This window comes from Macrobrachium rosenbergii, chromosome 8 (genome assembly GCF_040412425.1).
Source record: "Macrobrachium rosenbergii isolate ZJJX-2024 chromosome 8, ASM4041242v1, whole genome shotgun sequence".
NCBI classification, from domain to species: Eukaryota; Metazoa; Arthropoda; class Malacostraca; order Decapoda; family Palaemonidae; genus Macrobrachium; species Macrobrachium rosenbergii.
This window is the reverse complement of record NC_089748.1, coordinates 6,651,110-6,678,763: the sequence shown is the minus strand read 5'-3', so window position 1 is coordinate 6,678,763 and position 27,654 is coordinate 6,651,110. Positions and strand designations below refer to the sequence as shown.

Genomic DNA, 27,654 nt, shown 5'->3' with positions numbered 1-27,654 from the left:
ATTACAGATTACCGCTCATCGGCACCAATAATTGGGTACTGGCACTGATACATACCTAACAGAGGTGCCAATAACCGAACATCAGTGATTTTTTGCACCGATAAGTGCTGAAAAAGCACCGATTTTCGGTTATTGTCATGCCTTCAGAACGGAACCCACACTGACAACCAGGGACTACCTGTATTATTATTATTGTTTAATCTTATTAATCTTATTAATATTTGAAAACTAGTACTTATTATTAGGTAAATCTTTTATTTTTATTTTTTATACAAACGTGGTTAGTCCTTACCATCTCCCATAAATTTACTAAAAAAATTCTTGTGCATCATTCTCTCTCTCAGTTCACATACAGTATATTTTTATGAAAAAAATATGACAAACTCGACAATAATTTGTATCTTTCCTAACATACAAAGCCACAACATCATGGGATAGGAGTATTCTTAGGCATGCATGCGCAGACAGCTATGGTAGACTCGCTTTTAGAGAGTAGCACTAGCTATAAAAGAGGCCTGCAGGACCAGCACCCCCCAATTTGTGAACAGCCGGAGGGAACTGTGATATTTCGCCCAAGATGGATGAGAGAGAGATTGGGAAAGAGGGGAGGCATGAGGTGGAAAATTAAAACTCACATGAAGTTGTGGGTTTGTGTTAAGAAAAATACCAATTATTGTTGAATTTGTCATTTGTTCTGACACTGATACAAACACCACAACATCATGTGATAGGAGGCTCATAAAGAGGGGGGAGGAAGATCTCTCCACAAACAAGCAAGGCAATTAATAGTAACCACCAAAAACAAAATTTTAAAAGAATAATGCTCACTCTTCAAAGTGATGTGATGGAACCAGGGGACTCTACGTTTAAATGGAGCCAGATGGTCCTATCCAGTGAACATCACATGCCGGACCCACGTGATGTTGCGGAGAAGAGACGCCCAATGAATGCAAGTGGAGCTAAAAGATCATATCCTTCACAAAGCATGTTGAGCTGCCACCACCGGGCCTAAGGAGAAGGTGTCTAGAGACTTATGTGTGATATCTTTCAAATAAAAAGAACTGAAGGTGGTTTGTCTGTTCCTAACTCAAGTATGGAGGATCTGTCCCACAGCATAGTTCTTCTTAAAGGCAACTGACGGGCCAATATTCCTGATGGCAGGGGCCTTAAAGTGTGTTGGTACAGTAGATACATCAAGTTCCAAACTCTTAAGCTCTGCTTATTACCTCCCTCAGCCAAAAGGAGATCGTGTTTTTGGAAATCTCTTTAATACAACCCATGCTAAGGAAAAGTCTGCGTTGTGCTGGTCTGAGGTAGGCTGTAAGCTTTAGGTAAGCTTTCACTGCTTGTACAGGGCAAAGCAACATTTGTTATCCACAAAGTCCTTAAGAGATGGAATGGAGAAGCCATCAAATCTTGGGTCATGGGATGATGGGTTCTAGGTTTTTGTGATGAAGTCTGGCATAAAATTGAAAGCTATTTCCATCTATCCACAGGTGTGGGTTGCATTGTAAGAAAGTGCATGAATTTCACTAACTCTTTTGGCTGACGTTAAAGTTATAAGAAACACTGTTTTCAATGTTAAGTCCCTGTCTGAAGAAGTTCTAATGGGTTCATAAGGAGACCTAGTCAAGAAAGTTAAAACTTTTGTTATATCCCAATCAGGTTCAAATTTCGAGAACAGCTTTTCTCAAAGTGTTTGATCATATCCGAGATTCTCCAAGATGAGACCAATTCAATATCTCTAGCTTTAAAAACTTTGGAGAGGGCCAATCTATATCCTTTCGCAGCTGAGGAGGAGAGGTTTTTCTCCTTCCTCAGAAAGAGAAGGAAATGTGCGACATTTCTTACAGTTGTTTTGAGGGGATGTTAAGTCCCTCTTGCTGCACCAATCCAAGAAGACTGACCATTTCCCTTCATGTTGCTTGGGGGAGGATTCTCTAACTGAGGAGTTGCTCAATAGTCTCCAGCTGTGAAGCTGACGTGATTCTACTGACTGATGTATCCTTCCATTGCGTTCTTGTTTTAGTAGATCTGGTGTTATGAGAAGATGTCTTGGAATGTCTATGAGATGTAGGAGGTCGCACTGGGGCTACCAATGTCATTTGGAGACCCTGAGAAACGAAACACCTGTTGACCACCCTCCTGATTTGGCTGAAAGGAGGGAATACGTAAACGTCTAGGCTGTTCCACTGGTGTTGGAACGCGTCCTGCATAATGAAGTTCTTGTCTGGAACTGGAGAGCAATATAGGGGGGTAACTTGTGGTTCCTTGATGTTATGAACAGATCCATTGTGGGGTCCAGCCACAAGCTGAGGGGTCTGTTCGCTACCAACTGAAGCAAGGACCACTCTGTCCCCACTATCTGTCCTGATCTGCTTAAAGTGTCTGCTATGATGTTCTTCTTCCCTGGGATGTATCTGACAGCTAGCGTCAGGCCCTTGAGTTCTGACCATATGTGAATCTTGATAGCCACTTGTTTAAGGAGTGGGAAATCGTTCCCCCGTTTGCTAAAGTAAGAGACAACCAAAGTGTTGTCGCTCATCAAAACTGGTGTCTTCCCTTTCAGGCCCTCTTGTTAGTACTGCAGAGCTAACCAGGATACCTTCATCTCCAGCACATTTATGTGTTCTTCTTGCTCTGTATTGCTCCAAGTCCCTGAAATGCATGAAAAGGTGGCTGTAAAACCCTGGCGACGGTGTCGTCACTATTTCCACAGCCTTTTTGTCCAACATATTCTGAATCTCTTGCTGTAAGGTCTTCTGCTTGGGGAACTTTTCCTGTAGGAGGGAAACTCAAGAGGAAAGGGTGACAAAAGTGGTTTCTGATGGAAGGGAAAAACATACCCGTTCTTCACGGTTGCAGTAGTACTGTCTAATTCTCTGCCCCGGCTTCCTGCCACTCTTTCCACTTGGTTAACAGAAGAAGATGGGGGAGGCAGCCTTCCTCATCTGGTGGACACCCTTGAAGGTCCCAGCTTTCGCTTTCCATACTGTGGAGGAGCGGAGGAACGGTGCTGAAGTCGACCACCTTCTCTTTGTCTACCCCTGGACTGGGAATTGTGATGAAAGCTTTGACAAAAAGGTTGAGCTGCATCTTCCCTCCTGTCTGAGATCGCCCGGTCGACTAAGTACTGGAGAAAATACCAAGACATTTCAGATAAAGGGCTATTCCTGAGATTGGACCAATTGCCCGAAGAAATATGCTTCTGAGCTATTGACAGGAGGGAATCGCATTTTTTTAGAACATTAGCCCAAACATTTGCTATATTTTTATGCATATATTTTAAGACTTTGCCTGATGGAGGGAAGAAGCCTTTAATTATGGCCCACGAATCACAAGAAACAGTCTTCTGAATCAGTTTCAATGAAGCTCCAGATTGACCATCTCAGAACTAAAGAAAGTGGAACCTATTTGTCTCAAGAAATCTAAGGAAGTATTGTTCAATAACCTTGACAAACTTCCATTCACTCACTATCCTGGGAAGGGCGGTGGGCTTCACATAATACTTTGCTTGTCTAGGTAAGGGATGATGTAACAATTTTTGCGATCGGGAGACTGCTAGGGAACCTTCATCTCCAGCAATCAACAAATCAATTTCTTTAATTGATGACTTTGCCATTCTAGTTAACATATTAGACAATGGAATGTTTTGTTTCTGTGGATGAAAAAGCCACTTGTTCTAAAAAGGAAGAGTCTGCATAATCTTCTTCATCTTATTTTCTGAATAAGTACTGGAAAATTCAGAGAATTCTTCTGGAACATCCTGAGGTAAATGACAAACTTGATTCTATATCTGGAGATTGGCTGTAAAGTGTCTTCCATTTCTGATGAGGCGGCAAAAGTGAATCTGGAGAAGCTCAAGATTTTCTCTTTCTGGTATGTCATACTGAATGGTAAGAGGGGGAACGTCTCCCAGAAAACTCACAGCTTTTACCCAAAGAAAACCAAGTCCATGAAGCTGCTTGTTCCCGAGAATCAATGTCAAAGTGAAAAGGTCTAACCTTCAGTTCATTGTCTGAGGAAAAAGGAGACGACTTCCAACATCTTTTGGCAGGAGAATGACTGGAAGCTACAAAGTCTCTTTCCTGCAGGTATCACCACGTCTCGTTCTGCTCCTGGAATGGGAACGGGAGGCATCTGAAAACCGTGCAGGATGGGGAGTAACGGTTTGGCGCCTGGTATCAGCAAATTTTGCTCTCTTGTGGGAATCGCCATGCCATGTTCTGCTCTTGGAACGGGAACGGGATACATCCGAAGACCATGCAGAATGAGGAGTGATAGTTCAGTGCCTGGATTTGTGAAGCACCAGCCAACTACTCTCTCCTTGACATTTCTGCCCAAGAGAAGTACCATGCCGAATCAGGCTTCTAGGGCGTGACCAGGAGGTGTCTCTAGGAGAACCAAAACAACGTCCATGACAAGAAGTGTTGCGTTGTTTACTGGATTCTAGAGATGCAGCGTGCCGAGTCAGGCTTCTCGAGCATGATCGGGAGGACCTCTCGGAAGAAAACTGAGAGCGGCAACGTTTTGACACAGGAGGAGAAAAACTTGATGAGGAAGAGGCAGGAGAGGCAGAACTTCCACTCCATCACACACCACTGGTACCCAGGACAGGTTTGGGAGAGATGTTGGGAGTCCTTTTCTCCCTACCCTCTGGTAACCGTTGAGACCCGGTACCGGGCTAGCCTGGGTAACACTGATCTTCTTACTTTCGCTAACGGAAGTTGTCGATTTCTTGATTGGGTTGGACGTATCCGAAGCCTTAGCTTAAAACCGACATCATCTCTTGTTGGATATTGGAATTCTGCTTTGAGGAAGGAAGAGAAGGGAGATTTCTTCCTGGGGTAATGGGAAGTGGAGAGGAAGCAAAGATGGTGGGAGAAGGGATACACATAATGGAGGGGATAAGGTTCTATGGGTTGGGGAGTCAAAATTTCCTTTTCTGACTTCTTTTTACACTTCTATTATCATGTTTCTCCCACTAAGAAGATGACCACGATTCACATTCTTTGCACTACAGAGATTGAGAGCATTCTTGCCCTCTGCATTTAGAACACACTGAATGCAGGTTAACTGGTAAAGGAGACAAAAACTTTCTACGTTTTTCCTTTCTGAGCAATACCCAGACATTTATGGGGGACCGGTTCCGCTGAAGATTCCATAACCAAGGAAAAAAACAAAACACACTATGAGATTCCCCATACTGTTCACATGTCTCAAAACAACACAATTATTCCAAGAAAAAGCGAGATCAATAATATGCAGGGCGCAAAATGTACGTCTTAATGCAATGACGGCCAAGAACAAATTGGGGGATGCTGGTCCTGCGGGCCTCTTTTATAGCTAGTGCTACTCTCTAAAAGCAAGTTTACCATAACTGTCTGTGCATGCACGCCTAAGGATACTCCTATCACATGACGCTGTGGTGTTTGTACCAGTGTCGGAACAAACAGTAATTAAAAGAATATACAGTGTTACTCTACAAAAAAAATTACAGTAATGATAGTTTTAGAGATACAGCCCAAAGAAAAATCCGCAAATTAGTGAAACCTTCCCCGCAGACAAGTGAGTGATGTTCCACGAAAATCTGCAACAAAATGAAACGTGGAAATGTGAAATGCATAAAAACGAGGGGCCCCCACCCCCGTGCGCGCCACTGTATAGCAAACGAGTGATCGCTGTTGTCTTTCCCGGATTCCGCTTTAAGATGACGTTATTTGTCCGTTCTGCCCGCAAACTAGTTCCTGCGCGAAGTTGAATTTACATCCGAGTGATGGAACAAGAATTTTTTAATAAAATTATATCGGAGATTGAGAGACGTAACCATGAAATGATGTAGGTCAAATGTGACGTAAACAGAGAACCTACTGTATATATATGTGATGAATGAAAAAAACAAGACTGGGGCCTTCGCTATCTTCCTAAAGTATTTTGCAGAGTGACTATAATGCTATACAATTCAAAACAAAAAAAATTCAATATGGTATACTTTCTGTCCATGTCATCAGAAGGGTGCAGCAAAAATATGGTCTTAATATATTGTATAAAGGTCATAAGTTGTACTTTCAAGGTAATCAAAACCACTGCAATCTATAAAAAGTCAACTATAATTTCAGTGACTCATTATTGACAACAGTAGATAAAACTTTCATGAAAACATGCAACATTTCTTCAGCCCAACCATAATGACAAGAACTTGCTGAAAAAGTCTGATAAAATCAAATGTATGTACAATAATATGATGAACTAGGGAAATCTGTCATTCACAACATACTGAAATTAGGAATTAACACAAGAGTAGCCATCAAACATCCACCATGCCTCCAAATCCTACATTTAACCTGTGAAAATTGTAACCCTAAGGACTGCTTAGTTTGGTGACCTTTCCTTCTGCTTTCAAGGGGTACCATTCTATCAATTCCACTTGCTTTGATTCCTACAATAATTCCTTTTGCAAGAAGTGGGTCAATCATGAACTTCACACTTAAGAACCTAAACTTTAGCAATCCCCTTCCTTCCTTTTTATTATCAGGCCTGGGTTTGGTGAGAGCATTCAGATAGTAATCTAGTCAGTCTATGCTTTAAAGAATAACCATAAGCATGTTAAACTTACCAGTCACTATTGTCGACTGCATCACCAAACCCTGGAGTATCTACAACAGTGAGCATCAAGTTCACACCATTCTCTTTCAAAAGAACTTTGGTAGTTTCAACCTGCAAAAGCCAATTTCAAGTTCAAAATCAATTTTATAAACATAATGGTAAAAGATATACTTATGCAACTCAAAGGGTTTCATTAACTAGTACAGGCAGTCCCCGGTTTACGACGGTTCCGGCTTACGACGTTCCGAGGTTATGACGCTTTTCAAATATATTCATCAGAAATTATTTCCTGGCTTACGACGCATGTTCGGGGTTCTGACGCGTCGTCGCCGATCCGACGGAAGAAATATGGCCCCAAAATGGCAGAATAATCATAATTTGAAGGTTTTTTGATGTAAAACTCAATAATAATGCAGTTTATATCGTTTTCAATGCACCCAGAGCATTAAAAGTAAGGTTTTCTTATGATTTTTGACGATTTTCGACGATGTTCCGGCTTACGACGATTTTCGGGTTACGACGCGGCGCAAGAACGGAACCCCCGTCGTAAACCGGGGACCGCCTGTACTTATTTTTGATGTGCAATGTGCACAGAGAAATATATAGGTATTACAGTATTAAATGGATAAAAAGCATTTACTTTGTACTCTAAATCAATTTGAATTCAACATAATTATCATCCTACATTGTAAAACTTATACAATCACTGAAAATGAAGTCAAAAGATTCAGCATAATACAAAATGAAAAAGCCAAATAAAACAAAAATGAAAAGGATAATATTGGCCTTACCGCAACAGTCTTTTTTACTCTGTGTGATGGTCCTGGATGATCATTTGAGTATATGTCAGAGAGGAACATGGAATTGATAAGTGTACTTTTGCCTAATCCACTCTCACCTGAAAAAAATCAACAGAAAACTTTTCAAGAAAGATACATAAAATACATTATATAACTATCTACAGCTAAACAGTAAGGTAATGATAATAGCATTTCCATGAAATATGAAAATAACTTTATAAAAAAAAAATTAATCAATACGTAAACAATAGGGTCGTTCTTCAGATGGAAGGTATTAAAGTCTGTTGATGCTTTATATAAAAAAAAATCTTATCTAAGTTAATAAATGTCAACACAAATAAGTTATTAATTATAAAATTAGCTGAAGCTGCAGAGAGAACTGAAAACACATCTGAAAAAGATTTCTAGTTTATTTCACTTAGCCCTCTGAGATTCCACTGAAAGCCTATTCCTAACTTTACCTTTTTTGTTTCTAGAACATACTACAATGAGCTTCATAAAAAGCTTAATAAAGAAGCCTAATAAAAAACATGTAACAAAAGAAAAACATTGCCATACCCACACAAAGTCATTAATTTGCCACAAAAATACTGAGGGACACAAAAATCTAGAGTTAAAATAACATATTGTAAAGGTATAACTGTTTCTGAAATGGTGAGAAAATGAGTTGCAACAATCTGAATGAAATAAAAAAAGAGAATCTGCTTGACTATTAATGAGTAAATGAGATGATGACATTATTAAGCAGCAAAATCATTGAAGTGTATTGTTTAAGAAATCACTATGCAGTGAAAACGTGAACCAACCAAGAAAATAAATTTTGACCTCAGCAATTTAAATGGTTTGATCATGTTATGAGAAGGGAGAAGACAGGTTAGTCAGAAAACTAATAGATATGGAGTTAACAAAATGACAATCAGTGAGAAGGTCCAAGAAATCAAGGATAAGCTGTATATATATAAATAAATAAAAGACTGACTGAATTATGGTTACTAAAACTGGCGCTGCAATGTCTAGGTTATTGACACTGTAATGAAGTTAAATAGGAAACTAAAAAAAATTTTTTTTAAAGGAGTTTCATAAGAGTTTATCTAAATATATATACAGGCAGTCCCCAGTTATCGGCAATCCAGTTTTACAGCGTTTGTCTGGTGAGCACGATAACGGATTTTCGACACCAATCTCCAGTTATCGGTGCCGACCCCCGGTTATCGGCGCTGCTCCCAGTTATCTGACTGTATATATATATATATATATATATATATATATATATATATATATATATATATATATATATATATATATATTATATATATATATATTGTGATGAAGTGTCCAGTGTCTGTTCAAATCAAACCTGGTATCCATGTGCTTGATATTTGATTACCAAACTTACCATTTATTCGACAATTATAGTTACCTCGCAACAGCCAGACACCTGAACCCTCATCACACATACAAAACGACTGATTTCTCTAAAGGCAACAGTGATCCCTTATAAAACTTATCAATCATGATAGAAAGCAGATTAAGTTCATTAAACAGGTGTGAGCTAAAATCTAAGGGCATCACTCCAGTAACATTATAAAAGTTAAAGTATTTCTATTTATTTCCCTGGTTCGAGCTCACTTCAATTACTTGAAGGAAAACATCTCACTTACCACTCTATATCTAATTCAAATCAGAATTACTGGTGGGTCAATAAAATGAAACTCCGATATAATAATTTTAAATACAAAAATTTATTTCTAAATTCAAAGATTATACACAACATTAAATGTCTCAGGGAAATTTATTATTACTTGAAAACAAAACAAAATTGGATTAAATCTGAATTAATCATCAGTCAAAATTAAATCAGAAATTAATTTATTACTTAATAAAAAAATTATTCAAGTAAAATTTAAATTAAGTAACAAAATTTGATTGAAAGGAAATACAAGTAAATTAATTCCCAAGAGTTAAACAAAATAAAGCAATTAAATCAATCATATAAAAATGTGGATACAAAAGACACAGAAATATACTCTGCAAAAAGATTAGATATAAAAAAATGTAAAGCAAAAATTAAGGCAATAGCAAACACACCACATAATTATATTCTTCAAGAGACAAAGCATAAAACATATAATACGAAAAAGTATTAAAAAGGAAAAGGGCATCTTTACATATAATCACTGTAAATATTGTTTTTAGTGCACTAAAAACCAATAATTATGTTACAATACCTTGGTACCCAAATGCTTCGTGTCTTTAATCAGGCGCCGTTACACACACACTTAATAAAATACACTGTTCAGATAACTCAGACACATTTACTAAGGAATTAAACAGTTAAAGGATATGAGTGACCATTGTCTACCAAAATATGAATTACGTTACAACAGGATATTCGAAGTCCCGAGAGCGAGCGAGAAAGAGTACCGCTTCTATCTTCTCAACACGGCTATAGGTCTCAGAATGATCCCCTCTGTATGGGAGTCTAAATGCGGCAGGGCATAGCCATACGAATGCCTAGACAGGTTTTAGATGAGATTATTTTAAAAACTCTTTAAAAACGATAATTAGAGAGAAAGTGGAATTACAGTTAATAATAATATTTATCATTACATATTTTCAGAACAAAAGAATCTCTAGTTATTATAATAAGATTGAAAAATATCGTCTCATGGAAAATTCCTGAATGATGTTAAGCAACTTCCATGATACCTCCCACAACATCTTGTACACTAATGAAGTCATACGAGAAAGGTGTTATCTCAGCAGTTTTGAATACTGACTAAACAAATCGTGACTCTACAGTATACAGCAAACAACGGCTCCCTGTCCCTTCTCTCTACATGCCACGCATATGTCCTCTCTCAAACCACACAGCGTTTAATCACTGCAACCTTACGCTAACTCTGTTAGGGCATATGCGCATCTGAATATAAAATTATACAGTATACAACAATTCACACATATACACGGGGAGATTACTGCATTATGAAAACCACAGCATAAGAATATATATGTATAAAAAATATATGCTATACATAAAAACACTCATGCTGTATATATAAATATATTATGTGATATATATATATATATATATATATATATACATACAGGCAGTCCCCAGTTATCGGCGGGGTTCCGTTTCTGAGGGTGTGATAATAACCGAAAATTGCCGCTAACCGAAAATCGGCGATTTCGGGGGTTATTGGGGCCGAAAAGCGCTGATTTTCAGTTATCGGTGCCTCTGTTAGTTATCTATTGGCGCCAATACACAATTGTCGGCGCCGATAAGCAGAAATCGGCGATTTTCGGCGCTGAAAATTGCCGATTTTCGTCGCTAGACAAGCACCATAAAACCAGATCGCTGTTAACCGAGCCCGCGTTAACCAGGGACTGCCTCTATATATATATATATATATATATATATATATATATATATATATATATATATATATATATATATATATATATATATATATATATATATATATACATATATACATACACACACCTCTAAATTTTGCTGAGGATGCCCACCTCCCTAATCAAGATATATAACTGCTCTATATTACAATCCTCCCCAAGAATTGTAGCAAGGATAAAATGTCCATCTGTCAATGTCCCCAAGAGAGGAACCTATTTCTTAGATCCCCAAGACTAGGATATTTGACCAGCAAATGTCTCACAGTTAAGGGCACAATGCAGCTGCAGTAGAATGGATGGTTTTCACCTATCAAAAACCCATAAGTGAGTATTGTATGTCCAATTCTTAGCCTGCACATCATTGCTTCTAGTCTCCTTGGCATATAGGGATATGACAAAGAAGATACTAATGATGTAATGCTGCACATTTTTTTGGTTTGTTTCTTTAAATTTTTCCATAAGGACTACCAAAAGTTTTTTATTTTCTGACTGACAAGAGGATAGACATCCCGACATGGTAGTACACATCTTCTGGTATCTAGAGAAGTGACTACTGACTTAGCTCTTTACCAAGAATTCCAACATGAGAAGGTACCCAACAAAAGTTGACTTCTTTACCTCTTCTTTTCACTAACAACAGCCACTCCAATATCTCTAAAATCAGTGGGTGTAGAGTTGAAAGATTCTAAAGACTGAAGAACACTTCTCGAGTCACAAGATATAGTAAAACTATTTCCATTCCAAGTTAAAATTTCCTTTAAGGCCTTTAAAATCGCAGGGAGTTCTATAAAAACAAATGCAGTATATGATAATCTCTCGCTTCTTTCTATGTCAGGCAAGGCCCTCCAAAGCCAATGCCAACATCTGACTTTGAGACACCTGTGAAAACTGCAACAGAAAGTTGTAACCAAAAGATAAACACAATTGAGAGAGAGAGAGAGAGAGAGAGAGAGAGAGAGAGAGAGAGAGAGAGAGAGAGAGAGAGAGAGAGAGAGAGAGAACTGAGGTATGTTTACACTGTAGTCAAAGTAAGGTGACTCACACATCCTTTACTTCTTTATCAATATTTTATGCTACAGTATTCGTGTTTATATTTTTATTGTATTTTTTCTTTTTATTCTTTCACACCAAAAGATATGTGCAATTGCGTGCGTAGGATATGTACTTATGTACACATTCATTCCACACTGTCAGTGAACTTGGTACAGCCTATTTGGTTTTGTCTTGCCTACATATGAAACTCGCTTTTTATATATTTTTACAGTGATTAGAGATGAAATATCAACAGTGATTAAATATTCTCTTGTGTACTGTTATGATAGGTGTGATAATCATACAGTACTTAGAGTTAACTGAGCTTGTAATAAAAATGGTAAATTAAGCAAATGAGCGCACTCATTCAATGGCGCTGTAAACTTCCTGGAGCTTTAGTTTCGTGTTTTTATGTTTATGATACAAAATTCATATTTCAATACTGACATATGGCAGAGAGAGAGAGAGAGCTGAGGTATATTTACATCAGTAAACAAATGAATTTTGAGGGATTTTACTTTGACATAAAGTATGCAAGTTTACCTTTGTATACCTGTATTACATGTACACAAAAAAAAATAATTCCACCAATACATTCATTTCCTTTAGCAAGTAAAAAATTATTTTCCCAATTCTTTCAGTAGTAGGCTCCATCAGTTGATTCTGAGAAAGTAAATATTACAAATGGTAGGTAGATCGTTTTTTTTATACATTACGATGATAATAAATCAGTATAACAATACAGTATAAATGGATTCTGTAATAAAATAACAGTTTCATTACCATTACCTAATTTTCGAATGTTGCATGAATCTAAATTTTATTTTCTTTTTACCTTTCTAACATACCGAGTAATTATAATACTACACGATTTAAAATTCAGTGAAAATAGTATAATCTATGACTCCCGAGTTAACTAACTCGGAAATGTAAACATCAACAATTAACTCGGGAATGTAGACATCAACAGAAGTTATGCATTAGCCAACATATTAAAAACCAACTTATGATCAACTCAAGATGCAAACAGATGGCCGGAACGTAATTCGTTCGTAAGTTTGGTAAAGACTGTAATGTGAAATAATGTAAATAATGGAGAAAAACTGTAAAAAAACAGAGCAAGAATTATTAAATCATTTATAATTCCCAAAGAATTCCTCATGAATGGTTTCACCCATGGGACGAAGACAGTTTTGCTGGGACCCTCCTGTTTTGGTGGTACACTACACATTATGATTGTATAAAAATTGTATATACTTTTCATACAGAAAGCAAAAACCAGCATCCACAAAAAAGGCCATGAAATAAATGGGAAAAAGGAGTAATACTGTAGTGATACAAACATCCTGTCATGACTGAGCAGTATTAATGAACCATTTTTACAGCCTCCATCTCTGTAAAGAGATGCTCCCAGTAAAGACGGCAGTACTGTACTTATACAGGCTTCTATAGGTATGACTCCTTTCATGAAAGAAGGAAAAAAAAAAAAAAAAAAAAATGTAGACTACTGATCCTTTGCCTATCCTGCACAGCTTTCATTTTGTGATGTCAGTTCCCATTCACTGATATTCAATAATTCATGTTTTATTTGGTAATTTTGTTATATTTCCTCCCCAGAATTCAAATGCAATAATCTAATTACATTTCTCATATTTTAAAGCAGTTAAATCAAACATTACAGTTTAGTGCAATCAAGCCAAAACTTCACTAACAGGACTTGGTATTCGTGGAAAGCCTGCGCGTTTCAAATTTACCCTCATGAACAGGCATACTATGACTTTGATATTGAGAAGGATAAGAAAACTTTATGAGTTCGTTTTGCATTCCTGAAAAAATGAGTTTCGTCCAGCTCTGTTTATTCTTCTTTTGGGGCATGAGCAGGATGACTCTGTACACAAACGTTCGACTCTCTCTCTCTCTCTCTCGTGTGCGTGCGTGCTTCTATCACAGGAATAACAACATGATGTTAAATATAAACAGAATACATGGCCACAAAGTGAACGAAGTGCAAGTTCTTTTGGCTTTAAGCCATTTTCAAGTAAACTATCTTCAACAGAAATAAAGATTACATACATAGAAAAGACTGCTTTACAAAAAAAAAAAAAAAAGGGGATAAGATCAAGAAAAAGCTGTGAAGGCATTTTATTACAAAGCTGAGAGGTGGAGACAATTACCCAAGAACACCCTTTGTTTGCTTTTACCACATGCTTTGAGTCGAATGAATGTTGAAAATATCCTCCATACTTGTAACCTTTTCATATAACAACACTGTAAAAAAACATGCTTAACAGAACTTGTCCGCAGCAGAGCAGCAATATTATTTCTAAAAATCCCCGGTATGGACTAAGATTCATTAATTTGGCCCAGACAAGTAAGGAATTAAACACCAAAATGTAACAAAACATTTATTCATTAAGAACTGGCCATATTATCATGATTTATTTTATGCCTATGCAATCTCTTTGAATCTGCATTATTACTGTATAAATATAAAAAATAATCTTGATTTACTCCAGGTCTATGGACTCTGACCCCATTCTGCATAAGAAACTAAAGAATATCAATAACCCTGGTTAATGAGCCTTTGCCCTACCTTGTTTTATCAAAGCACTGAAGTTAATTATAGAAAGCTCCTTATCGGAAGAGTTATTTCATATGTAATAACCTCTGGATACTTTAAAATGATTATATACCCTTTTAATTTTAGTTGTTGTTTGTAAAACCCGAGTCTCCTTTGAAACATTTTGTTTTACTGTTTGTAGTTTGCTTGAAAATGCTTTAGAGTATAGGAGAAAGATCTTGCACTCCACTGTTTCACTTTCTGTGTGGCCATATATATAATCTATTTATATATGTGTATGTACAGAACCGACTGGTCACTTTTTACCAGATATGTATGCGACCTCATTCTGGTTACTTGGGATGCGAGTTTGATTCCCGCTACCTCACATCAGGATTATTTCGTATTTCTTGCATATGGATCTAAAGTTTTGTAGTGACAAGTGTATCCACAAAGCGCGAAGAATTCAAGAAGTTAAGAGGGCATTGTAGCTGTTACAATCACATATGTGTATATGTATATGTGTGTGTGTATATATATATATATATATATATATACACATACACAATATATATATACATATATATATGTATATATGTACATACAATATGTATACACACACACACACACACACACACACACATATATATATATATATATATATATATATATATATATATATATATATATATATATATATATATATATATATATATATATATATATATATATATATATATTCACTACAGCCCTCAACAACTTCCAGGTTCTTCTTTCCTTTTTCTCAGCACCTATGAATAGTATACACTTTTTACTAACCTTTCATTTTACAAACAAAATTTATAAGGACACGCAAGACTGGGGTTTCTCCTCTGCGGGAAGATGAAACAAAATTACTAAAATATAGAGCTGGGGAAAACCACATCAATTACTACCCAATTTCACATTTCCTAATCATCACAGACACCCAAAACCCCATACACACACATACAAATGTATACGCGCATACACACACACACACACACACACATATATATATATATATATATATATATATATATATATATATATATATATATATATATATATATATATATATATATATATATATACATATATATATATATATATATATTACATATATATATATATATATATATATATATATATTATATAAAATTTTAACTAAACTTTCTAACTATTGGTCACTTTAACCTGCAATAATTTGTTTAATACCTCATTGCATTTTGGTGTCCCTTGTTTTTAAATACTAATTTCATTAAATAGATTGTTTTGTGAACGCAGCTCAACAACTTTCATAACAAAGTCACACCAAACACATCGACAAGTTCGAAAGGTATAGAATGCATTAATTATTAATGTAACAGTTATTTGAAGTGTAATGCAAAAGTATCGGCTTCCCTTTCATTCAGTAAAACCATTTTTAACCAACAGACAGACTGATCTATGTCCCAAAGACGACGAGACATTTCCGTTAATTAAGAACCGACGACAAATCGAGAACCAAGTGCTTCTGTTACCTTCAAGGAAAGACCGCCTCTGGTTTAAGCAATGCACCCGCGGCGCTGATAAATCGAGATAGGTAGTACAAGCGAATGGCTCACAAAATGAAGCTACAGTACATTCAGTGTGTGTGTGTGTGTGTGTGTGTGTGTGTGTGTGTGTGTGTGTGTGTGAGAGAGAGAGAGAGAGAGAGAGAGAGAGAGAGAGAATATATCCACGCAAAGCGGTCGGTGACGTATAACAAAAATACTGTCAAGACAAGAACTTATATAAAATACAATAAAATGCGTAACGATTCAAGCTCGCCATAAATCACGCACTACACGGCAGATGATTAACAAATCTGACGCCTCTTCGATCTCCTTAGGACTTTTCCCTAGAGTCATTTCGATTTTGCACAATACCATCTGAAAGAAACATTTCCTTGAATAAGCGAAGCAGAAAGGGCATGAGAGGGCTAGTGGACAGGGGTATAGGGTGATGGGCATATCAGCACCCTGCCCAACCTGTAATTATACCCAGGATCATAATCCTCGACACCCACCAGTATACTCTTACATATCAAGTCTCAGTCCTCTTCCCCTCCACTAAGACCAACACCAGTGCATTAGACGCCTAGCAACACCACAGCCATATCCAAACAATGTTATCAGCATCGCCAAGAGAACCATCATCACCATCACCATTACATCCATTATCGCCATCATCACCATCTCCGGCATCATACAGGTGTACCACTACAATCAAAACCACTACTACAACCTTCATCATCATCATCATCACCGTGATGAGCATCGCTGGGCGGTCGCGGAGGTTGCACGACAACGTTACAGAATCAGTGAACGAGTTCACTGTATATACTTTTCTCACCTTAGAGTTACGGAAAGCAAATTTCAGGAAAAGGAAACACGTGAAAAGAGCACATCATGTTATCACAACACTTGACCACGGCATTTTCTTTTCAGTGATAAAAGGGGGCTCAGAACAGTAATTTCCCACAATCACCTTCATCTGAATCAAAGATAAGAAAGAGTAAAAGATACTTTTTTAAACCATTCGTCTCGGAATACGCAGCCTACAGATGTTTTGTTTTACTTCAATCTCACCCCATTTGCTCCAAACAAAACTTGCGCATTGCATTACAATAATCTAATGGCCTTTCGTGGTGATGAGTAAATAAGTTTTTTTTTTTTTTTTTTTTACCACGGATATAATCTTGATTCACCAATAAAATGAAGGCGTCAGAAGTTGCTGTTCTTGTTTCCTCTATGTTATTGCTCTAAGAATACAAAGCATAATGGTAAATGAAAACCAACCATCACCAATTTTTGGAAAACATGATTACTAATGCTATCGTTTTCATAATTTGATCCTTTTTATTACCATTATCATTCGATGACAAATATTACTATTACTACAACCATAATTTTCATCATCATCATGGAATCAACAACCTTTGATACTGTGACGCCATTTGCATACTGATAATCCAAATCATAATTATCATCGCCAATCAGTGATCACGTACTATTGTTGCAATATTCATTATAGTCGCCAGTTGCAATTAAGCAACAATGCAACTCTGACCAAGATACAAAAAACCGAGGCCCATCACAGAACAAGACCACTGGCCTCTTGGAGGAAGTTTTAATGGAGCCCAATTGCCCTAGCACGGCTCCATCATGAGCCGTAATAGTACGTACCCAAACCTCAAACATCCCATTCATCCACAGCGGCAACGAAACTCACACGACAAACAGAAACGATATTGAATTAAGTCCCGTGTGACTTTAGGCATAAGTACCAACTGGCAACTAGAGTAAAACTAGAAAATCTAAGAATGGAAAGACAGCGTGAAAAGAGAAAGCTCGGAGCTGAATCTGTGTCTGGCTGGGTTTGCAGATTATGATAAGGTGAGAGTAGTAGTGTTTTGGGTGATTTCAATACAAAGATCTGTGACACAGAACAGTGCTGCTGCTGGTGGGTACGAGTTCCTGGAAAAATGAGAGTGGACAAGAATGTTGTACAAATCTGTTGAAAGCGAAATGATTACTGGGAATAACTGTTTCTGAAGGATATCCGTTATCATATGAACTTTTGTGAAAAGGTTTGCTAATTGTGTGTTAGTACATAGCAGTCGAAAGAGGAGTGACTGGAAGCATATCTGATCATTAATTGATTGAAGTAGAAGACACACACGTTTTTAACTTGATAAGAAAGAATGGAAATGCGCCTATAAATGTGACAGTGGTATAAGTCACCAAAATGGCAAGTTTGATAGGGAGTGAGTGGGAGGAGCACACAAGGAAAAAATGAATAAAATAAGTGTTAGGGATAAAGATACAGATGTGTAAGGAGTATAAGAGTTGTGTGTGACTGGGGATAGTAATCAGAAACTGCAAAAGAGAGTCTGGACTTGTTTGCAAGAGGATAAAGTTAATGTGACTAAAAGTAAGGTTGTGAAGGAAAATGGACATCAGGAAGATGTGGCAATGAATTTTAACATGGGTATGGAAGAATGAAAGCAGCTGATTCACATGTATTTTTGAGTAAAACGATCATGGGAGACTGAGAGGAGGGAAGAGTCACAGAACAGGTAAAGCAAGGAGCGTATCAGGGTTTGTTGACATGAAGAAGAAGATTTGGAATGCCCATGGAAAATAAGGTGGGAATGCATGACGGGATTTGCTTGACCAACTGTCCTTTATGGAAGTGAAGTATGGATGCTAAATATGAATGGAAAAGACTGGTGAAGCTCTTGAAATAGTCTGTTGATGTAGTATATGCAGCGTAAAAAGAACTGAACATGTGATGAATGTGATGCACGTAAGTGGTAAAAAGGTTAGCACTGGTGATAGGATGGACCATTGTTTAAATGGTTGGTCTTGTGGAAAGAATGGAACGTGACAAGTCAGTGATAAGCGAGTATAATTTCGATGTATTGGCAGTGGAAGATGTATAGAGTGCAGGATCAGCTATTCACGTGAATATGAATGAGAAAGGATGGGCCTCAACACCTACGATGTCCATGACTGCGTGCAAGGTAGAAGTGAATGATGCAGTGTCTGCGGAGGGATTTGACACACTGTTCATGAGCCTTTTGTGTAGGTGTATGAAGTGGCTAATATGGAAGCTTTCAGCAGAAGGTTTTATCGAGATTTCTGCAGTTAAAGTTGGAATGTGGCAATGACCGTTATTTTTTCCCCAGGATCCACCCCATTAGGATAAATGGCCTATACTTTCTCTCCTTCTATACATATATATATATATATTATACAAAAAAAAAAACTAAAGTGGAAGTGTATAAGGCCCAAAAGAATAAGTGTTCAACTTGAAACACTATTTCAAAAATGACCAAGTCAAAGGCATAATGAAAAATAACAATGTGCGACGGATGAATATTTGAAGGGGGTAAGAAATAAAAGCAGAAAACTTTACCCTTCCGTCACCTATGAAGAATTTGATTACAAAAAAAGCAAGACAACGAACATGGTGTGCTCTATATATAGCGTTTGAAAATCAAAGTACTAACTTTCACTGATTATAATAAAATTCTTTTATCTACTACCAAAGTTAACCTTTTCAAAAGATTCATTGTATTTAATCCTCGCCAAAGTTAGGTAGAAAATAACATCTGTACAAGCAAATAACCTACACCAGTCAGACTGGATGAATACTTCATAAGTTTTTTTATGTGTAAGTCTACTTTAGTTCTACTAAATGTTACAAATGCGAGTTAAGTTAAGTATACTTTAGTTTTACCAGACCACTGAGCTGATTAACAGCTCTCCTAGGGCTGGCCCGATGGATTAGACTTATCTTACGTGGCTAAGAACCAATTGGTTACTTAGCAACGGGACCTACAGCTTATTGTGGAATCCGAACCACATTATAGCGAGAAATTAATTTCTATCACCAGAAATAAATTCCTCTAACTCTTCATCAGCCAGCCAGGGGAATTGAACTCCGGCCCAGCGAGTGCCAGTCCGCAGCTCTAACCTTGAAATACCATGTCTTCTCTCAACCGACTAATTAAATGAAAATTGCGTAAATACCCTCGTTTTTATCTATCAAACTGTTCCCATACGCCGCCGATGAAGTTTCAAAAACCTCCGCAAGGGATTCACACAGAAGGAAAGAAAGCACACCAGGGCTTCAAACTTCAATACATCCAGCTAAGGACTAAGGAGACACGAGAGGACTCGTTATCATCTCAATTCATTCTTGAGTGTGTTTCCCAAACGTGGCTTCGGAGCAGGCAACAGGAGACCAAATACTACTAATTTACTAAAACACTGGCTATAGTGCGCTGCCCATATGCAAAAACTTGATAAAAAAACCAGTGCTTACGTATTATGTATACCGATGATTATGCAAGTCCCTCTCACTTGATAACGGTGCACGACTATGCAAAAATAACTTACATACCACACAAGAGGGATAATGATATTTCGCCATACTATTTACCTCCGCATATTTTTCTTCCTCCACTATATTTCTTCATTTCGAGCTGAAATAAAATGCACGCTCCCCTACCCCTCTCAAAGCCAACTGCGCCTTTCTCGTGGACTACCCCCACTTATTCTATCAACAACAATAAACAAACGACGAATTGTCACCGGGGCTTCTCCCGTAATCGCTATGGATATGAAATGATGGCGCAACCGTAATTTTCAAAACAAATGAATCTATTGTTAACGCACAGTTAGAAAAACGTTGTTTAAATTATACTGAAAACTTCAAACACATCAGGATTACTCGAACCCCACCTCCTCTCTCTCAACAAACTATCAGATGCACAAATACTTCTCTACCCTAGCCTCATTTTGAAGATCCCTCCAATCACACCGAAGAAGAAGAAGAAGAAGAAGAAGAAGAAGAAGAAGAAGAAGAAGAAGAAGAAGAAGAAGAAGAAGAAGAAGAAGAAGAAGAAGAAGAAGAAGAAGAGACGGACGACGCCGGTTCTCTCCCTCCTTGCAACTGCAAGCTGATGCTGCAGCAGCACCTTTTGTTGAGTTCACCCTCCAAAAGATTGAATATCTTACCGTGAGGGTTTCTTTGGTTCAATGGATGAAATGCAATGAACATTTCCTCATTATTTCGTCTTCTTTCGTTCCAGCGTTGATAAAATCTACAAAATGAAGCATGTCATAAGCAGGCTACAAAATTCAAGTGGCATATACGACAGATACCTACTTCAAGGAAAACCTATTTCTCTCTTTATAGCTCTAAAAACGTTTCTTGTTCTGAACATTCAAATTTAGCAACATGCCCTCCTTAATAAAATAGTTGCTAATAAATAATATCTAAATATAATTATAAAAGCATTATTAATTCTTTGCATTAAATATAATCAAATTCCGCAACTAAGAACAATTTCTATTCTCTGCAACTGGGATGCGCAGATATGCTTTGAAGCTACAGTAACCACCATTTAACACCAAACGATGCAACGCAAGCTTAGGTCTCACTCGATACAGAACTCTAAATAAACAAAGAAGAAATGTCTATATATACGCTTTCAAGCAGTCGAAACACCACCCCCCCCCTCACCCACACACACTCGGCCTAATGCATCAGATCATTAGGAGTTAAATGTATGCACTTGAGAATTTCATTATTGCGTGTCATGTTCCAAACTGCAAGGGTCTCAAGAAAACAACAGCTGCGTCACAAACGTCTTTGGCACTGAACACATCGCAATGTTTCTTCTATTTCTTCTTCTTCACGGTGAGGAACGAAAACGCGCTGGTTAAAATCGCGCCTGGACACTTGCGGTTATAACGCAGAAAAGAGGCATCTGGCAGTGGTGGGGAAGGCTGTTTCTTGGATTCAGCTTTCCATTCACGATGAAATGGTTTCTTACAAAAAATTATACATGTAATTCGTAGAATACAGTGACGACTATAAAATATATTGCCAGCAACCTACAGTAGCTACTGAAAGGACATTAAAGAGGACTAATCAGTTTCAGAACACAGAGAATAAATGATAAGTTATAGAAGACATTCAAGTGAATATTCAAAAACACTTCCTAATAGTATATATACTCCTCGCTTTTACCTGGCTACGGAAAAACGAGGCCGTGCCAGCGTGCAAAGGACAAAACTGCATTCCCCTTTTCTGAGTCCTTTTTCATGATAAGCTCTTCCTTTCATAAAGTGCCATTTTCCCAGACCTCGTTTATGCAGCTCCGCAACCTGGCCCCTGTGCAAGTCCATACCACCCCTACTGGGGTCAAAAGGCCGTCCCTATCTCTCATTAGTAATCCCATTCCCTCCTCTCCACGCACCTCAGGCATGATGGGGTGTGTGACCGATCAGGCCAATGAATCCTGCCCATTAAAAAAAAAAATGAAAGGAAGTGCTCAATGAATGTTACTTCGAGGCCTAATCCTTGGATTCCCAGGTGTGCTATTTCGAGACACGAGGACCTCAACTTAAAAAACCGATTGACTTGTATCCCATTTATGCAAATGAAACGATGATGTTTGCATTTTGTAAAAATACAAGGAAATGAGGCATTATATAACAAAATAGTGTTTTGCTTCGGATTATCAAAGCACACGTACAGTCTGGCTTTGTAATTATATAGATATCCACCAATTTCAATGCTTAGTCATAAATCAAATAACCAATTACTACAATGATTTTAACTTCAGCCATCAGCAATAAAATAAAAGGAGAAACAACCCTAGAAGGCACTTTACGAGCTACCCACGTAAAAGAGGAAAGGACGGAGCAAGCAAGCAAATCACTGTCGAAGCACAGCAATAAGAAGCAAGTTCAATTTTAGTTATCACTGATACCTGTTTTGAGCAATCACACAAAACTTGTTTCCAAATCAGCTCTTCATTTTTCATATTCATGCTCGAGTTACATTAAACTGGAAACCCACATAAAAAACACAAATAAATATAAGTAAATATATTCATGGACAGCTGAACTCATTTTTAATTCATGATACACTACAGAATACACTATTCGACAACTAATAGTTATCACCAAATTATTTTACATTTACCCTAAAAACACAAGTCGTGTTCACAAGTTGTCAGCTCTCTGATTGATGACCTTTGCTTAATGCATCTACATCTTTAGGCTTTTAAAACGGTTCTCATTTAGCCAATATTCCTTTTGTCCTACAATCCACATCAAAAAGAAATTAAATACTGAACACTTAACAGGGAATCTGGACAACTCTGACTTCTTTCGTATTTCCTGAATGATCAACCTGTCTTTTCTTAGCGATAGAGACGGGATTAGGGGTAATGACCGTCTCGGTCTCTTCCAGAAAAAAAAATAAACAAAAATAAGATCTGTAACAAATTCTCTCTATTTAAAAGCGACCAACACTAAAAGCCCGGCTTCTCTATCTAAAAACCCCAAAAATTCAATTCCAACTGAATGGGGTTCTAAACACTGTGACATGAGATGGAAGCTCTTCAAATGCGAAAAAATAAATAATGAATACGTCCAAAAATCACAAATAAAAACAAAATTCAACGATACGTGAATGTACGAATAATGAATGAATAAATCTTCGATCTAAAACAAACCTCAGTCAGGCGGGTTCAGTGCATGGCATGACTGATGAAAGTCAAAAATTATGGGTAATCTTTACCCCAACCCAAGAACCGGAAGTTAGTAATAGCATCCATCCAGAACAAAATACCGTCATTACCTACGGCCACGCACACATTGCACGGGTCACTGATTTCCAATGACGCTCACTTGACCAACAAACAGTTTCAATCTGCTTAAGCGACTGTGAGTTTCTATCGGTCTGGATGGTGATGCCAATACATGTATCGACAAAAATTCAGTATTAACACTACAGTAAACACTATATACAAACTATGTCACATCTGCACCGGCCAACAGATTACTACATTAGATTCACGAAACGGTCAACCACCCATAAGAAGAAGATGAAGAAAAGATGAAGAATGAGGAGAAGAGGAGGAGGAGGAGAAGCAGGAGCAGGAGGAACATTCGCAAGAACTACGTTCTGCATAACGAAAGCATGAACATTATTATCCCTACTCCCGCTGACCTTCCGGACTTGACCCTAGCTTTCGGCCAAATACCTGGCGGCCGGAACAACAAAAGCGTGCTGCAGTGTGTAATACATTAGGATTGAAGAGGGGTTTTGTCGTTTTTGAAATACCAGGTCCTATAGATACGGCACTGTCCTCATACAAAAGATGTTTCTGTCATCAACAAATATTGTATAATGCTACAATCCCTACATACAATACAGGATATCACCATATACACAAGATATAATCATATACTACTGTTTCTCACACACACACACACACACACATATATATATATATATCAATTAATATCCAATTCTTTTGAGAGCCGGGTGGTCAAAGTCGAATCTTTACAAGTTGTTTTCATAGCAAGGGCCCAGAATCGAATCTGGGCCAGGGAAGAAGCACTTAATTTAAACTTGGGGTTTAAATTCTTCCTAAGTTAGAGTGAATAGGATATTAACCGACAATTGTGGCTTAATATCTACGAATAAGAAAAGAGTAAAGCGTACATAAGTAAAAAAAAATTGTGTAATATATACAGTATGTGTATATATATATATATATATATATAGAGAGAGAGAGAGAGAGAGAGAGAGAGAGAGAGAGAGAGAGAGAGAGAGAGAGAGAGAGAGAGAGAGAGAGATTACATGCTTCAGTAGCGTTGCAACATAACGGAAGTTAAATACAAAGTAAGTGAGAACATCAACCAAAGCGACAAGGCAATTCTGAAACATTAGAGACGCCTCATAAGGATAAAATACCATAATAACTTCACACCTTTATGAACGCCCTTGAAAAGAAACACAAAAGTTTATATAACAAAACGGTTCTTCGCGCTCAGCATACATAAGAAATGGAGCAACACCAACAAACTAAGATGAGCAGAGAATTTCAAAACATTTTAAAAATATCACTTTCAGTCTTTAGACTGCACACAGATTTAAGCTTACTAAAAACAGAGAGAGAGAGAGAGAGAGAGAGAGAGAGAGAGAGAGAGAGAGAGAGAGAGAGAGAATCTCAAATCAAGATAACTGTCCCTAGCACAATTGGTTTAGTTGGCTTCTAACATCACAATAGCACACCTAGGTGACATTCATCCGCATAAACTTGTCATTACCGGTGCACAGACCCCGAAAAGACCTCAGCTTTCGATATGACGTCAATCGTGTTAATGTCTCGTATAAACAAACAGTTGTCAATAGTTTGTTTAGCCAATACGTATCTCCATTAAACTCCACAATTAGGAAACACTACACAGACGCAGTCTTTAATTAAACGAATTCAGAATAATTTTCAACACCAAAAAGCAAGAAAACAAAAACATATCTTAGCACGAAAATCCAAATTAACGAATAAATAAAAACAAATATTTTCAAAATTGGTCCAGACAGCAAGTCACACCACAAACTCTAATGATAATTCTTTAAAACGTCTGCATTTGCCTTAGAATGTAAAGTGAGGCTAACCATTAATAATACAATAGCAAAAGTACAACAGAGAGAGAGAGAGAGAGAGAGAGAGAGAGAGAGAGAGAGAGAGAGAGAGAGAGAGTAATTTATTTTTTACAAAATAAGACACTTCTTAACAGATAGGTATAATTAAATATAACCTTTAAAACTTCCTATGTATGAATAAAGACAAAATTCTCCATCAAAGTAAGCCCAGCTTTCTGGCTACTCCTCTCAGAGCCATTAGGATGTGTGGCTTGGCATTTCTTCCAAGCGATAAGCGGGCTAGGTTTTATGGGTTCGCTTTTACCTTGTACTACACATCCAAACACCATTCTCGGACTGCAGAAGAGAGAGAGAGAGAGAGAGAGAGAGAGAGAGAGAGAGAGAGAGAGAGAGAGAGAGAGAGAGAGAGAGAGAGAGGATTCTACAAATTCTGCTACGTCGATTTCCAACGAATTCTTTCAAATGGCCGTCCGCCAGCTGAAAAATACTACAAAAGCGTATCCCGAATGTATATATATGCATATGTATATATATGTATATATACACATATATAAACATACAGTATATATATATATATATATATATATATATATATATATATATATATATATATATATATATATATATATATATATATATATATATATATATATATACATACATATACATATATAGCTGCAAAACCAAGGAGGACTGGTTGGAGGTAGTTGCTTTGCAGAATGTCAGCACTCTCACATCCTATCAGGGAGACACTTCACAGTCCCAGAAGTCTCTACTTCCTTTTTCTGGGAATACTGTTGCTTGTTTTTTGTTTCTATTTTACTCTTTTGTATGCGATCTTTATTGTTGGGTAACTCTGAATATAAGCTCATGATCATCATGAATGCGGAGAAAAATTATATATACACATGACAGCACAGAATATTCACTGAATATAAACAAACTTATTTACATAATTACGGACTGACAAATAATTATCCTGTATAACAAAAAAAAAACAATACAGCCCATGAATAAGAAAATCAGTTGCCAAAAAATAAAAAATTCTGAACATTAAATAACCCCTGAAGAAACAACAATTAATCTATTACTTTCCATAACAGATAACTAAAATAAAGGGTTTATATTAATCTTTTTTTTAATTAACTGACAAAATAAACAACAGCGGTGTCTGTACCCATAATATGAAGAGGTTAGCTATGCAGGTAAGCAATGTTCTCAAGCGAGATACTATTAATATCTTGACTGCACTTATGACCTGCATTTTACAGACAAATAAAATAATGAAAGTATTCGCATTACTGTGCAGCCATGCGAAAGAGATATTTTCGTAGAGAGAGAGAGAGAGAGAGAGAGAGAGAGAGAAACATCATTTCTGCAAGCTCATATACTTCCCAAGACCAGTAGCCTGATCATGGTCAATTTTCTTAGTAATCAGAACTGCTTCATGGAGGTAAGGGCGTTTGGTCTTACGACTGGCAATGGCACCGTTTGGTTATTCATTAGGCAATATGGATATGAAAGCAATCCTTGATGCAGATATATATATAAACGCTCAGAGAAACTGGAATGGCACTTGGAGTGTTCTACCACATTTAAATTGGTCACCGTTGTTTAAGGACGCTGAGCTTATTAAATCTTCTACAAGTAAGTTTCGTAAACAATTGTTAGGCGGAAGCCTACTCGATTGCTGAACGCCTTGCTTAAGACAAAGTTTGGTTCAACGACGATGGTAAGCGTGCTTTTCTGGTTACATAGGAAGCTTATCATCTTTGGAGAAGCGAAAGATCTGATTCACAATGGAATAATCATATCCAGCGAAGGCTGTGGCTCGAGAGTTTATGCTTCATGCTTCGGCTGAATATAAATACAATACTCATTGAACAGAAACCCTTTCAGGCACAAGTCGGCAACATAAATAGTAGGCCGCTGCTCTCAAATCTGCACTTTTTGGCATAGACTCAACAATGCCTCGCTTGTTTTAACTACTGTAGGTGTGGGTGTCACTCACTGTCCCAAGAAAAAGGCAATCCTTCTGGCTGTGTCTGACAGTAAGCAGAGTGATGAGAAAGTATGAGGCTTTACTCCTGATTTCGTGATCGTAAAACTGATTCGTTCAGATTTTCTGTCCTATGGACTTTGCATACACTAATGATTACTAAGTTCTTTAGCAGTCTATTATTTTTCGTTATTTTGCTAGACGGTATTTCTTTT

At 37.3% G+C, this 27,654-nt stretch overlaps 1 protein-coding gene across 25 annotated transcripts in view; it reads right to left on the bottom strand.

Annotated features, from left to right (window-relative positions):
- pnut (septin 7-like protein pnut) overlaps window positions 1-27,654 on the bottom strand; it is a 483,231-nt gene that overhangs the window by 120,259 nt on the left and 335,318 nt on the right. For all 25 annotated transcript variants that reach the window (XM_067107220.1, XM_067107226.1, XM_067107227.1 and 22 more), the window contains 2 exons: window positions 7,398-7,504; window positions 6,617-6,717 (listed from right to left, as the gene is read on the bottom strand). In XM_067107220.1, the coding sequence (XP_066963321.1) occupies window positions 6,617-6,717; window positions 7,398-7,504 (208 nt within the window). The remainder of the gene's footprint in view (window positions 1-6,616; window positions 6,718-7,397; window positions 7,505-27,654) is intronic.